The 15,011-nt window shown below is 37.0% G+C and overlaps 1 protein-coding gene and 1 non-coding gene across 5 annotated transcripts in view; both read right to left on the bottom strand.

Annotated features, from left to right (window-relative positions):
• Window positions 1–6,588: 6,588 nt before the first annotated feature.
• TXNDC16 (thioredoxin domain containing 16) overlaps window positions 6,589–15,011 on the bottom strand; it is a 134,709-nt gene continuing 126,286 nt past the window's right edge. For all 4 annotated transcript variants that reach the window (XM_041759405.1, XM_041759406.1, XM_041759404.1 and 1 more), the window contains one exon: window positions 6,589–7,242. In XM_041759405.1, the coding sequence (XP_041615339.1) occupies window positions 6,974–7,242 (269 nt within the window). In that variant the 3' untranslated portion in view covers window positions 6,589–6,973. The remainder of the gene's footprint in view (window positions 7,243–15,011) is intronic.
• On the bottom strand, window positions 12,122–12,228 carry LOC121493954. Its single transcript, XR_005988604.1, has one exon. It is a non-coding gene; the product is annotated as a U6 spliceosomal RNA (small nuclear RNA).

The following is a 15,011-nucleotide window of genomic DNA, read 5'->3' as shown; positions in this document are numbered from 1 at the left end:
TTATCTCCTCTTGATGAATTATAATATGCCTCTTTATCCCTGCTAATAGTCCTTGTTCTGGTCTATTTTGCACGATATTAATATACCCACCACTCCAGTTATCTTTTCTGATTAGTGCTCACAGGTTTTATCTCATTGTTTTTTAACCTATCTACATCCGTATGTTGTGTTTTTTTGTAGCGTATATAATTCTTTATAAATCTACTCTGACAATCTCTGTCTTTTAATTTGGGTGTATAGACCGTTTATATTAATATATGTATTGCTATGGGTGTATTTAACTCTACCATTTCCTGGGTGTTTCTTATTTGTCCTATTTTTATTGTTGTCTTGCCTTCTTTTGGAAAATTTTTATTTAGTTATATCTTTTATTTATTTAGCTGTATCTTTTATTTTTAGTGATTACTAGGGGCTTATCACAATTTACCTCTAAATAGTATTCCACTACTTCATATAAAGTGAGACCCTTACCACAGTGTATTTCAATTTCTTCCCTCAGTCTTTGGGCTGTTGTCACAGACGTTTTTTGGTCATAGATTTTACTTTTACATATGCATGAGTCTCACAATATATTGTTGTTCCAGTTTTTACTTTAAACTAGGGGTTGTCAAATTATGGCCAGCAGGCCAAATCCAGCCCCTAGCCTGTTTTTGTATAGCCCCTGAGCTAAGAATGGTTTTTATATTTTTTAAAAGGTTTTAAAAAGGAGAGAATGAGAGAAAGAAGAGGATGGGAATCTGTTTCTTGCTCTGGCTATCTTCAAGATTTTATCTTTGTTTTTTAGTAATTTGACTATTATGTGTCTAGGTGTTTTCTCTTTAAATTTTCCTACTTGCAGTTCTCTGGGCATCTTAGATCTGTAACTTATTGTCTTTCATTAATTTTTGAAATTTCTCAACTACTATCTCTTCAAATACTTCTGTTTTCTCTCTTTTCTCCTGGAATTCTAATTACATGTCTGTTAGACTGTTTGATATTATCTCACAACTTTTGAATCATCTGTCTTGTTTTATTCATTTATTGTTTTTCTCTTTGTGTTTCATCTGGATAATTTCCACTGACCTGTCTTCAAGTTCAGATTCTTTCCTCAGCTGTGCCAAGTCTATTTATAAGCCCATCAAAGGCATTCTTTATTGCTGTTAGCATATTTTTTTCATTTCTAGACCAGCTAAAGTTTCCCATTGTTCAGGTAGGTTGCCCATCTTTTCCATCAAATCCTTTTTAACACATAAATCCCAGTTATTTTATGGTCATGGCCTCACATTTCCAATATCCGGGATGTGTTTAATCTCTTCACAATGGATTGTTTTTGCTATGTTTCTTTTAGTCTTAGAATTGTTTTAAAGATTTATTTATTTGAGAGGGGGGAAGGGGCATAAGGAGAGAGAGAGAGAGAAAAGAAGACTCCTCGCTGAATGAAGAGTTCAACATGAGGCTTTACCTCATGACCCTGAGATCATGATCTGAGCTAAAATCAAGAGTTGCACCCTTAACCAACTGAGCCACCCAGTGCCCCTAGTCTTAGAATTTTTTTTAAATTTTATTTATTTATGATAGTCACACACAGAGAGAGAGAGAGGCAGAGACTTAGGCAGAGGGAGAAGCAGGCTCCATGCACCAGGAGCCCGACGTGGGATTCGATCCCGGGTCTCCAGGATCGCGCCCTGGGCCAAAGGCAGGCACCAAACTGCTGCGCCACCCAGGGATCCCTAGTCTTAGAATTTTTAACTGAATGCCACACATATTGTGGAAAATAGTATAGATAAATAACATCTCCACCTGGCCATTAGTGTGAAGGCCTGTGTAAATCTAGTCAGTTGAAACTGGTTTTGATTTTGTTATTTTTACTTCTATTGCACTATGGTCTACATGTTCCTTCAGGAATGAGCTGCTATCATCTTATACTCAGACCCAGGTGCAGGAAGGTTCATTTTCCATCTCCGCCCACAGCTTTCAGCAACTCCTGGTTGCCTGTGTCATCCCACAATCTTGTGCTTCCCAAAGTTATTTGATCCTGAGCTGATGATGATTAGGAGGGTAGAAGTTCTTGAGTCCCCTGGCCTATCCTCAGATTTAGGTAGGGTCTGTGTCCCTGGAGCTATGGTAGTACCTTCTGAGAATTTCTAACTCCTCTTCCATGGAAGTTAAACATGGCAAAGACATTTATTACAGTTCTTAAACAGAAGTGTTCTTACAGTCTCCCAGTGATAGATCTCTGCTTGGTACTGGGGCAGGATCCTGGGCCTACAAGGTGTTCTGCCTCTCCCAGGGGCAAACATTTTTGCACTTACCATTTCCTCAAAGGTAGTGGATCTTTGTCTCGGCCCTGCAGGCAGGAAGATTTGCTATCTGTCCACCAGTGCCTAATGGCTTTTACTTATACAAGAGAAAGATCTGAGAAAGTGGGTGGTATTTCACATCTGTCACCCAAAACCGTTCTATTAACCACTACCTGGTATCTGTGTCTGAGGGATCCCTTCTTGCCAGGCTTCTACCCTAGGGGGTGCTCATTAGTATCCAGTGGAGGCTTGTGAAAAGGAGCCCCTGAGTGAATGAATGTTAACTATTGTTATGTCAGGGTTCCCACCTATTCCAAGCTTATATTTTCATTTACACTTAGCCTTTAAAGAATACTTTAAAATTTTAGTTGATTCTGGTTGGGAGACAATTCTTCCAAAGTCTCCCATTTCTTCTTTTTTTTTTTTTTTTAATTTATGAGAGAGAGAGAGAGAGAGAGAGAGAGAGAGAGAGACAGAGAGAGAGAGAGAGAGACAGACATAGGCAGAGGGAGAAGTAGGCTCCATGCACCGGAAGCCCGACGTGGGACTCGATCCCGGGTCTCCAGGATCGCGCCCTGGGCCAAAGGCAGGCGCCAAACCGCTGCGCCACCCAGGGATCCCCCAAAGTCTCCCATTTCTGAGTGATTTATGAATGGAAGAGCTAACTGCCTTTGCTTTGGACTTCCTCTTCGGCCTGGGAAAATAGAAATAGGTTTGATTACTGTCCACTATCATACATATGTCTCCTCCAGAGGAAAGGGCAGGCACACTTAATAGCTATTACAAAATATTTAGGTTCCCTGAGCTCAGAGTTCCTCCCTTGCAATGTGACCCACTGCTTGTATAGGTGTCACTTGGCCCTCTTTTGATGGCACTGTAGTATTGGGGATTAGGGAACTAGCACAAATACTGACACCCTGATAAATGCTATTATAGAGAGTAATAAAGTCCTTTTCCTCTGATTCAAGAAACTGGCACACTAACATAACTTGAAGGTAGGGAAAAATCTTAGACTCTTCCAAGGTCTCAATAATTTATTTGCTTTAGTATTCTATTATCTGCCAAAGGGGAAACCATTCATATATCCTGTCTCCCCTTGACAGGTCTTGTTTAGTTCCTTTAGTTGCCTTCTCTGATGAGTATTAGGAAAAAATTATGATTTTTTTCTTGATGTTAGGATGGGGGTAACATTCTCCTGCAGCTTTTTACATCTTAAGGGGAAGGACAGCTCCCAAGGTATATCTATTTGATTACTTTCTGTCACCAAAGATAGACACTTACTGATTTGTAAACTCCATTGTTCTGCTTATGCCAGGTTTAGTTAGTCTTTTAAAGCAGCATTAAGTTTGGGTGAAGAACTCTAAGAATTTTGAAAAACCGTCCATGGAATGTTCCCAGAGCTGGAAGCAATGGACCAAGAATGTTTACCTTCTAGCAGGGATGAGGCAGGAGACGATAAAAGAATCGGATTCATTAGAGATATTCTGCAGAATGTACATATGAGGTGGCCATGTCGTATAGAAGATTGAGGGGGCATTTAGGAAAGCTAAAACCATTTGGGGTTAGAAAAAGGACTTTTGAAGCTCTCAAAAATGGATGGGAGGATATGGCAGAAAGACCTGAACAGGATACAAAGAACAGAGAAAAACAGCAAGTGGTATTATGGGAAAACCCTCTCTACATTCACTCTCTTTTTCTGCTAAAGAGAAACTATATTTCTTTTCTTTTTTTTTTTTAAGATTTTATTTATTCATGAGAGACACAGAGAGAAGGCAGAGAAATAGGTAGAGAGAGGGGAGCCTGATTTGGGACTCAATCCCAGGACCCTGGAATCATGACCTGAGCTACCCAGGTGCCCCAGCATCTAGATTTCTTTTGTGAGATTTACCTTTTCTGCATTGTGGAAATCTGGTGAGGGCTCCCAGTTAAAGTGTCCACCCTTCCCCTAAGCAAGTTTCCCAGGATTCCCTGAGTCACAAAAGATAGAAAAACAATTGGAACTGATTCATCACTCAGCTCTTAGTTCCTCACACATGGATCCCAGAACAGCCTTGGTTCCTATCTTCTTAAAACATGGCTTGTTTTTTCTTCTAACTCTGTGAATTATCCAATATTCCCATTTTGCTTAAGTTTCTGTTGCTTGCAACCTTTCTGAAGAAATCCATTTAATACAGGTAGGCAGTCCAATATGGGGCATGACACAGATTAAAAGAAGTTTTTGAAGGAAGCCTGAAATCTAGACATTTTATTTAAAATTATTAAAAGAACATGTTATTAACAATTGTCAAAATTGCTGGCTATAGTACAATAATCAATTTCAAGTTTCTGTGTGCTTATAGTTAATTAGCATTTTCTAGTGGTTAGGTTAATGTTTCAGTACTACAAACTACATTTATAGTTCATATGAACTGAAATAATATGCATTACATTCTAGAAGAAAAATATCAAAGAGAGGGTATTAACAGTAGCAAATGATCTATGTTAGAATGAAATGTAGCTGTCTTTTGCTTTTTTTATGAACTCAATTGTACTAGGCAAATTGTATGTGCAGAAAATTTCAAGAACAAGACACCTGAAGTAGGTATTAAAAGGGAAAAATAGGGATCCCTGGGTGGCGCAGTGGTTTGGCGCCTGCCTTTGACCCAGGGCGCGATCCTGGAGACCCGGGATCGAATCCCACGTCAGGCTCCCGGTGCATGGAGCCTGTTTCTCCCTCTGCCTGTGTCTCTGCCCCCCTCTCTCTCTCTCTCTCTCTCTCTGTGACTATCATAAATAAATAAAAAAATTTTAAAAAAAAATTTAAAAGGGAAAAATATAGTAGAGCACCAAGTAGGATGTTCTCAGCAAATGTCTCAAAAAAAAAAAAATGCATGGAGTGAAAATGAGACAAACTGCTACAAACAGAACAGCCTGACAAGTAAGTGCTTTTAAAATTAAAAATTTTTTTTTTGGCTAATCTTTCTCATTATATAGATGAGGCCCTATGGCTTCTCCTCTCATTATACAGATGAGGAGACCAATTGATTTGTCCAAAGCTTACAAAGGTACATTTCATACATGTTTCAGATGAGGGAGCTTCTCTTTTTGTGAAGAGGATAGCAGAATGTCTAATTCTTCTTCAACTTAGCAATATAACTTGTAGAATTAAGTGCACGTTTTAAGATTCTCTTATATACCTTTATACATATATATCTTTATCTCATACGCCTTTATATATGCATTTGAGTTATATGTATTTATATGATTAAAGTTTTAAGTTATATTACATAATGTATATTATATATGATATATAATGCATATATGTACATATATACGTACATGTAAAATACATATATAAACGTGCATATGTAATTCTATATCCTTTTTAGGGTTATCTCATCACCTTTCAAAAGTACTATAAAAATGAATTTATAATAAAAGACATGGTTATATTCAGATAATAATCAGGATAAGACCACCTAATATTTATCTTTAATATTTGAGATTTTTTCAGACATAACTGAGCATAACAAGAACATTCTACCATAGGTTAGTTTAACACAGGGTTACTCAACCTTGGCACTACTGACATTTGGGCAGGATAGTTCTTTGTCATGAGGGGCTGTCCAATGCATGATAGTGTGTAGCAGCATTCCTGCCCTCTACCCGCTAGATGCCAGTAACACCCCTAGTCATAACAGGCAAAAATGTCTTCTGACATTGCCAAATGTCCCTTGGGGCAAAACTGCTCCCTGGTTTAAAAACACTGGTTTTAACATCATGTCTACAACAAAACAAATACTATTTCCAGCTATGTGATACAACTGTGGAGTCAGCTGTGATTAAACTAGAGTTGCATTTTTATTCTTTTTTTAAATTTTTTTTTTTAATTTTTATTTATTTATGATAGTCACAGAGAGAGAGAGAGAGGCAGAGACACAGGCAGAGGGAGAAGCAGGCTCCATGCACCGGGAGCCGGACGTGGGATTCGATCCCGGGTCTCCAGGATCGCGCCCTGGGCCAAAGGCAGGCGCCAAACTGCTGCGCCACCCAGGGATCCCTGCATTTTTATTCTAATTCATAGCTAGAACTAAGTTAAATTATTTATACCAGTTTTTGTGTAGAACTGAACTCATACAGTTGTCACCACATGTGGCTACTCTGAAGTGAAATGTACAGTAAGGGTAAAATATGCACTGGATTTTGAAGACTTGACAGAAAAAATGTAAAATATCTCAATTTTTATTTAACTTAGCTAATTTTTTTAAAAAATTTATTTATTCATGAGAGACACAGAGAGAGAGAGAGACAGAGAGAGAGAGAGGCAGAGACACAGGAAGAGGGAGAAGCAAGCTCCATGTATGGAGCCTGATGCGGCGCTTGATCCCAGGACTCCAGGATCACATCCTGGGCCCAAGGCAGATGCTAAACCGCTGAGCCACCCAGGGATTCCCCTTAACTTAGCTAATTTGGGTATACTTACTGGGTGAAAGATTAAAATTTATTTCACATGCTCATTTTTTACTTTTTTAAAAAAATGTACTACTAGAAAATTCCAAGTTTACATATATGGCTCACATTATATTTCCATTGGATAACATTGGTGTAGAAACTTGAAATGATTTAATATTTTTTAATAAATACTTCAGTCTATCAAATAAACTAAAAAGACTGTAAAGCTCTCCACAGCTCTATGAAACCAGCTCTTTAGAGCATCATAACTCTTTATTATCATGCCTAAATGATTTTTCTCCTTCTTTAAACCAATTACTTCTATTCCAATGCTTTATTCTCAGTGTTTCAATTGGTTCTTTTATGATTGCTGATTTATCTTCATGTTGTTTTTTATCATTCTCCTGCACATCCATTTCTTTTGTACACTCAGGATCTTTCCTTGTGGGATGTTGAGATGCTGCAGCATCCATCATACTTAGAAAATCATAAGCAGGAAGAGGAGGTTTCCATTCCTGAGCAGGTAAAATTGCTGCAAGGAAGATACAACCGTAAGTTAATAATGAACAGCTATAAAATCATCATATAAATACACTAGAAGATATTTTATTTTGAAAAATATATTTGTAGGAGTAAAGGCTGTATCAGTTTTACTTATCTAAATGAAACTAGATTTTTTATTGTCATGATCTAAGAAATTTGATACATTTGTCATTACTAGCCATTTTCACTTTATGTATTTGTAAGCTATTGTATTCTAATTAAAGGTTAGTATTAATAAAGAAAAAAAAAGTCCAAAATCTTCTAATCATCCCTTGTTGAGGTTTTAAAAAAATAGCAGTGTGGTAATGAGATTACATACAGATACAAGTTAAAGTGAAAAAGGCTCCTCCTTTCTACCCTACCCAACTTTATCCCAAAGAACTGGAACATTTTCTTTTTAATTCCAGTATAGTTAACATTGCAAGTGTACAATACAGTGACTCCTCAATTCTATGTATTACTCAGTGCTCATTAGGGTAAGTGTACTCTTAATCCCCTTCACTTATTTTACCCATCCTCCCCCATCCGCCTCCCCTCTGATAACCTTCAGTTTGTCCTCTATATAGTTAAAAGTCTGTTCTTTGGTTTGTCTTTTTTCTTTGTTCACTTTGTTTCTTAAATTCCACATGAGTGTCTTTCTCTGACTTATTTCACCTAGCACTGTACCCTCTAGACCTGTCCATGTTGTTGCAAATAGTAAGATTTCATTCTTTTTTATGGCTGAGTAATGTTCCAGTGTGTGTGAAGTATTAGCTTATCTATCAATGGACAGTCTGCTTCCATAATTTGGCAATTGTAGATAATGCTGCAATAAAGATAGAAATGCATGTATCTTTTTGATTGGCATTTTTTTATTCCTTGGGTAAATAGTAGTGGTATTACTGAGTCATATGGTAATTGTGTTTTTAATTTTTTGAGGAACCTCCCTGCTGTTTTCTACAGGGGCTGCACCAGCTTGCAGTCCCATGTGCACAGGGGTTCCTTATTCTTCACATCCTCATCAACACTTCTTATTTCTTGTATTTTTTATTTTAGCCAATCTGACAGGTATAAAGTGGTATCTCATTGTGGTTTCAATTTACATTTCCCTGATGAGTGACATTGAGCATCTTTTTATGTCTTGTTGACCATCTGGATGCCTTTTTCGGAGAAATGTCTATTCATGTCTTCTGCCCCTTTTTAAATGGATTATTTATTTTTTGGATGTTAAGTTGTATAAGTTGTTTATGTATTTTGGATACTAACCCTTTCTCAAATATATCATTTGCAAATATCTTGTCCAATTCAGTAGTTTTTTTCAGGAGGTTTTCTTTTAGTTTTGTTGATTGTTTCCTTTGCTATGCAGAAGTCTTTTATTTTGCTGGGTTCCAATAGTTTGATTTTGTTTTTGTTTCCCTTGCCTCAGGAGACATATTAGAAAAATGTTGCCATGGCCAATGTCAAGGAAATTACTGCCTGTACTCTCTTCCAGGATTTTTATGGTTTCAGGTCTCACATTTAGGTCCTTAATCCATTTTAAGTTTATTTTTGTGTATAGTGTGAGAAAGTGGTCCAGTTTCATTTGTTTACATGTGGCTGTCCAGTTTCCCAACACCATTTGCTGAAGACACTATCTTTGTCCCATTGCATATTCTCACCTCCTTGTCAAAGATTAATTGACCATATAATCGTTGATTTATTTCTGGGCTCTCTATTCTGCTCCATTGATCTATGTATCTATTTTTGGCCAGTACCATACTGTTGTGATTACTACAGCTTTGTAGTAATTCTTGAAATCTGGAATTGTTCTTGTTTTGTTCTTCCTGCATAAAATTGCTTTGGCTATTCAGGGTCTTTTCTGGTTTCATACAAATTTTATGATTGCTTATTCTAGTTCTATGAAAAACTGCTGTTGGTACTATGATAAGGATTGCATTAAAATCTGTAGATTGCTTTGGGTAGTATGGACATTTTAACTACATTAATTCTTCTAACCCATGAGCATGGAATATCTATTTGTTTAGTTGTCTTTATCAATGTTTTCATTTTCACATTACAAGTCTTTCACCTCCTTGGTTAAGTTTATCCCTAGATATCTTACTATTTTGGGTATAATTTTAAATGGGATTGTCTTCTTAATTTCTCTTTCTGCTACTTCATTGATAGGATATAGAAATGCAAAAGATCTGTTTATTGATTTTGTATCCTGCAACCTTTTGGAATTCATTTATCAGTCCTAGTAGTTTTTTGGTGGCATCTTCAGGGTTTTCTGTATATAGTATCAGGCCATCTACAAATAGTAATAGTTTTACTTCTTAATAGATGGCTTTTTATTTTTTGTTGTCTGATTGCTCTGGTTAGGACTTCCAGTACTATGTTGAATAGAAGTGTTAAATGGTCTTGTTCCTAACCTTAGAGGAAAAGCTCTGTTCTTCACCACTCAGGATGATATTACCTGTGGATTTTTCATATATGGCCTTTATTACATTAAGTATGTTCCCTCTAAACTTACTTTGTTGAGAGTTTTTATCATGAATGGATGTTTTCTTTGTCAAATGCTTTTCCTGCATCTACTTAAATGATCAGAGGCACCCGGGTGGCTCAGTGGTTGAGCGTCTACCTTTGGTGTGATCCCGGGGTCCTGAGATTGAGTCCCACATCAGGGTCCTTGCAGGGAGCCTGCTTCTCCCTCTCCCTATGTCTCTGCCTCTCTCTGTGTGTCTCTCATGAGTAAATAAATAAAAATCTTTTAAAAAATATGATCATGTGTTTTCCCTTTCTCTCATCAATCTGATGTATCATATTGATGATTTGTAAATATTGAACCACGCTTGCATCCCAGGAATAAATCCCACTTGATAGAGGTGAATGATTTTTTTTTTAAAATTTATTGTTGGATTCAATTTGCTAATATATTGTCAAAGATTTTTGTATCTATGTTTATTAGAAATATTGGCCTGTGATTCTTCTTTTGTGGGGTCTTTATCTGGCCTCATAGAATGATCTGAAAGCTTTTCTTCCTCTTTTTTTCGGAATAGTTTGAGAACAAGGTATTAACTCCTCATTAGATGTTTGGTAGAATTCACCATTTGGACTTTTTGTTTGTTGAGAGTCTTTTGATTACTGATTCAATTTCATCACTTGTTCAAATTTTCTATTTCCTTCTGATTCAGTTTTGGGAGGTTCTATGTTTCTAGGGATTTATCCATTTCTTCTAGGTTGTCCAATTTGTTGGCATATAAATTTTCATAATACTCTCATAATCCTTCATAATCCTTTATGTTTCTGTGGTGTCAGTTGTTATTTCTCCTCTATCCACTTCTGATTTTGAGTCTTCTTCTTCTTCTTTTTTTTTTTTTTTTCATGACCTGGCTAAAGGTTTATCAGTTTTGCTGATCTTTTCCAAGCAGCAGCTTCTAGTTTCACTGACCTATTGTTTTTTAAATTTCTATTTCCCTTAGATATGCTCTGATCTTTATTATTTCCTTCTTTCTACTGGTTTTGGGTTTTGTTTGTTCTTTTTCTACCTCCTTTACATGTAAGGTTAGGTTGAGATTTTTCTTGCTTCTTGAGGCAGGCCTGTATTGCTCTAAACTTACCTTTAGAACAACTTTTGCTGCATCCCAAGATTTTGCAGCATTTATGTTTTTGTTTTCCTCATCTCTATTTTTTAATTTCTTCTTTGATTTCTTGGTTGGCCCATTAGGTCTATATATAACATCTTATGCATATAGCAGTTTGTATTAAGTTGATGGTCACTTAAGTTTGAACCCATTATTTACTCTTCTTCCCCCACATTTAGGTATATGGGGTCATATTTTATATCCTTTTATTTTGTGAATCCTTTGACTGATTTTTACATATATATTTAATTTTATTGCTTTTGTGGTTCCTACTTTTCTTATTACTGTTTATGGCATTTCCCTTAGAGTGCCCTTTAATATTTCTTATAGGGCTGTTTAGGTGGTCATGAATTCTTTTAACTTTTGTATGAGAAATTCTCTCTCTCCTTCTATTCTACATGATAGCCTTCCCAGATATTCTTGGCTGCAGATTTTTTACCTTTCAGCACTTTGAATGTATCATGCCACTCCCTTGTAGCCTGCAGAGTTTTCTGAAAAATCTGCTGATAGCATTATGGGGTTCCCCTTGTAGTAACTGTTTTTTCTCTTGTTGCTTTGGAAATTCTCTTATCACTAATTTTTGCCATTTTCATTACTATGTGTCTTAGTGTGGACCTCCTTGGGTTGATTTTATTAGTTGTCTCTTGTGCTCCCTGGATCTGGATTTCTGTTTCCTTCCCCCAGATTTGGGAATTTTTCAGCTATTATTTCTTCAAATAAATTTTCTGCCTTCTTTTCTCTCTCTGGGGTCCCTACAATGCATTTATCATACTTGATGGTGTCATGGAGTTCCCTAAGTCTATTTTCAATTTTTATTATTTTTTCTCTCTCTTGTTCAGCTTAATTGCTTTCCATTACTCTGTCCTCCTGGCTGCCAATCCATTCTTCTGTTTCCTCTATTGTTTATTCCATCTAGTATATTTTTAAACTGAGTTACTGAGTTCTTCATCTTTGACTGTTCTCTTTTATGTTTTTATCTTTAATGTTTTATATCTCTTTGTTAAGGGTCTTACTGAGGTCCTCCACTCTTTTCTAAAGTCCAGCAAGTATCTTTATGACCATTACTTTAAATTCTCTGTCAGGCATATGACTTATTTCTGTTTTGTTTAGCTCTCTTGCTGTGATTTTTGTCCTGTTCTTTCATTCAGGTCATATTCCTCTGTCTCCTCATTTTGTTGAACTCTCTTTCTTTCTTATTTCTTTTTTCTTTCTTTCTTTTTTTTTTTTTTTTTGGTGTATGCAACTTTATTGAAGAAAAATAAATAAAAAAATATGGAACGTTTCACAAATTTGTGTGTCTTCCTTGCACAGGGGCCATGCTAATCTTCTCTGTATCGTTCCAATTTTAGTATATGTGCTGCTGAAGAGAGCACTGAACTCTGTTTCAATGTGTTAGTAAAGTCAGCTACGTCTCCTGCTCTTGAAAATAGTGGCCTTATGGAAAAGAGGTCTTGTAGTGCCCTGCACTCCAGTGCCCCTGTTGAACAGAAGCTGGCACTTTATGGATGTCTCCTATTTGTATTACATATGCCCTACTATTGTGGCTGAGCCACTTTTGCCTCAGTGTAATCATCTCCAATGGCTGTTCACCTGTTGTGGACAGGGATCAATCCTTGTGTTGTTAGTGGGTCAGTATGGGGCCACAGTGCACTTGAGTAGGAACAGGTGTTTGCCAGATATAGTACCATGGGACACTTTCCCTGTTTCCTGAGAAGTTTCTGTTCTGGGCAAGGTCTGTAGTCAAATCTGATGTCTGCCCCTAGCCCACTGCTGGGGCTGAAGTCGGACTGCTATGTGGTTGTCTTCCCCTTCCTCCAGGGCAGGAGTTACTTTGCGGTATTGCTGGCCCTGTCAGGGCTACTTGTACACCGCCATGCTTGTGGCACCACTTTGGATAAGCTCTGTCCAAGGGCGTCTTGGAGGGGCATATCCACAGGAGAATGCAGGGTAGGTTGGCAAATTAGGTAGAGACTGTTAGCACCGAACTGGGTCCCCCAGGTGTCCACATATCTATGCTGGGGGAAAGGGAAGGAAATGATGTCCACCAGCTCCTTTGTTCCTAGAGAAGTCTCCTAAAGATCCCTGCCACTCCAGCATACACTTTGAGATCAGTATATAAATCTCCTCCTGATATTCTCTCTCTGGGGTCCCTACAATGCATTTATCAAACTCTGCTTCTATGCTCCAGGCATAGAAGGCATTTTTCAAACTCTGCTTCTATGCTCTATCTCTGTTAGGCTGTTTGCTGTGCTGTCTCTTTAAGGGAGGGGGCTCTGACCTCCAGGTTCTCCAAGAGCTGAGCCTGTTGATTGTTGACTTTTTAAAGTTCCAGGCCTTAGGCCCCACTGATTTTAAGAACTCATGAAATTAGGCCCCTCTGGTTTTCAAAGTCATGTTATGTGAATGCAGGTACCTCCTGCCTGTCATGCTTGGTGTGAAGGTCTGTTTCTCTCTCTTCTATGTGCTCGCAAGGTCCCTCCCTTCTGAGGACAGTCCCAAAAGTTGTTTATCTCCCAACTACTCTGTCCTTCATATCTTCTTCAATGCAGCCCCTTCTTTACATTTAGCTGTGGAGAGTCTCTTCTGCCAGTCTTCAGGTTGCTTTCTGGTTTTTACACTGATGTGGGGGCTATTTGGTTGTATCCATGGGATGAGGTGAGCTTTGGATCTTCTTACTTTGTCATCTTCCCCAGAAGCTTCCCTGGAACTATTTCTTATGAATCATTACAAAAAAAAAGTTTTTGGAACAAACACATTTATTTATTTAGACAACTATTTCTTTACATTTTAAAGCATTTTGTTTTTGAAACTTTCTTCTTAAATTTGTTAATAGTTGACATACAACTATACTACTACTTACAGGTGTATAACAAACATAATGACTCACTAAGCTTATATGTTATGCTATGCTCACCATAAGTGTAGTTACCATCTGTCACCATACAGTTCTATTACTATATCACTGACTATATTCCCTGTGCTGTACCTTTCATCCCTATGATTTATTCATTCCATAATTGGAAGCCTATATCTCTCTCTCCCCTTCGCCTGTTTTGCCCATCCCCACCCATCCCCTCCTCTCCAGCAACCTTCAGTTTGTTCTCTGTAGTTATAGGTCTGATTCTGCTTTTTATTTGGTTGGTTTTTTTTAGATTCTACATTTATGTGGAATTATATGGTATTTGTCTTTCTCAGTCTGTCTTATTTCACTTAGCATAAGTGGTCCATCCATGTTGGTAAGGATGTGGAGAAAAAGAACACTTGTGTACCATTGGTGGGAATGTAAACATGTGGAAGACAGTATGGAGGTTCCTCAAAACACTAAAAATAAAAATACTATATGATCCAATAATTCTGCTACTAGCATTTAACAAAAGAAAACAAAAACACTAATTTGAAAAGATATATGCACCCCTGTGTTTATTGCATTATTATTTACAACAGTGAAGATATGGATGCAACCAAATGTTCACTCATAGATGTTTTTGAAGTTTTTGGTTATACTTTGCATATACTTTATGAAAACAAGATCTGGGATTATTTTTATAAAATGACGAATAATTAAAAATTGCTACAGAGTCAACTGTACTACAAACAGACAGTGATTATATAGTGTCTTAGATGGGCTTCATAGTAGTGAATCTGAACATTATTTTAAAATACTAGTTATTAGAAGAGGAAAACTGGTTTAATCTGATAACATTATATAAGTAAATTAGCCAACTCTTCTCTATTGAGTAGAAAGACTTTACAAAAACATTTTAGAATTTAGGTATCCATTTAAAATGCTATTTTGAGAAATAAATTAAGGGAAATATGCAAAGTAAACTTTTAAAAAATAAATTCCAGTGAAAGAATCTCTACACTATTACATGAAAGAAATAATAATAAATGTTGATAAAATACAAACTTGAGCATCTCTCATAAGTCAAATACATACCTTTAAAAGCTTAGGAAACACATATAAATTCTCATTCCCAGAGGCAGATTAAAAATACATATGCAGTTTATCTATACTTGATAATTTCCTCATGTACACTCAATTATATGAAATCCTAGTACATGGTACATCAGAAGGGTATTACATTTAGGCTACAACTATAGTTGAGTTGACCTCTGCCTTTGGCGTAGGTCCCAGTGGTCCCAGGATTGAGTC

This window comes from Vulpes lagopus, chromosome 6 (genome assembly GCF_018345385.1).
Source record: "Vulpes lagopus strain Blue_001 chromosome 6, ASM1834538v1, whole genome shotgun sequence".
NCBI lineage: Eukaryota > Metazoa > Chordata > Mammalia > Carnivora > Canidae > Vulpes > Vulpes lagopus.
This window is presented reverse-complemented; position numbering and strand designations above follow the sequence as displayed.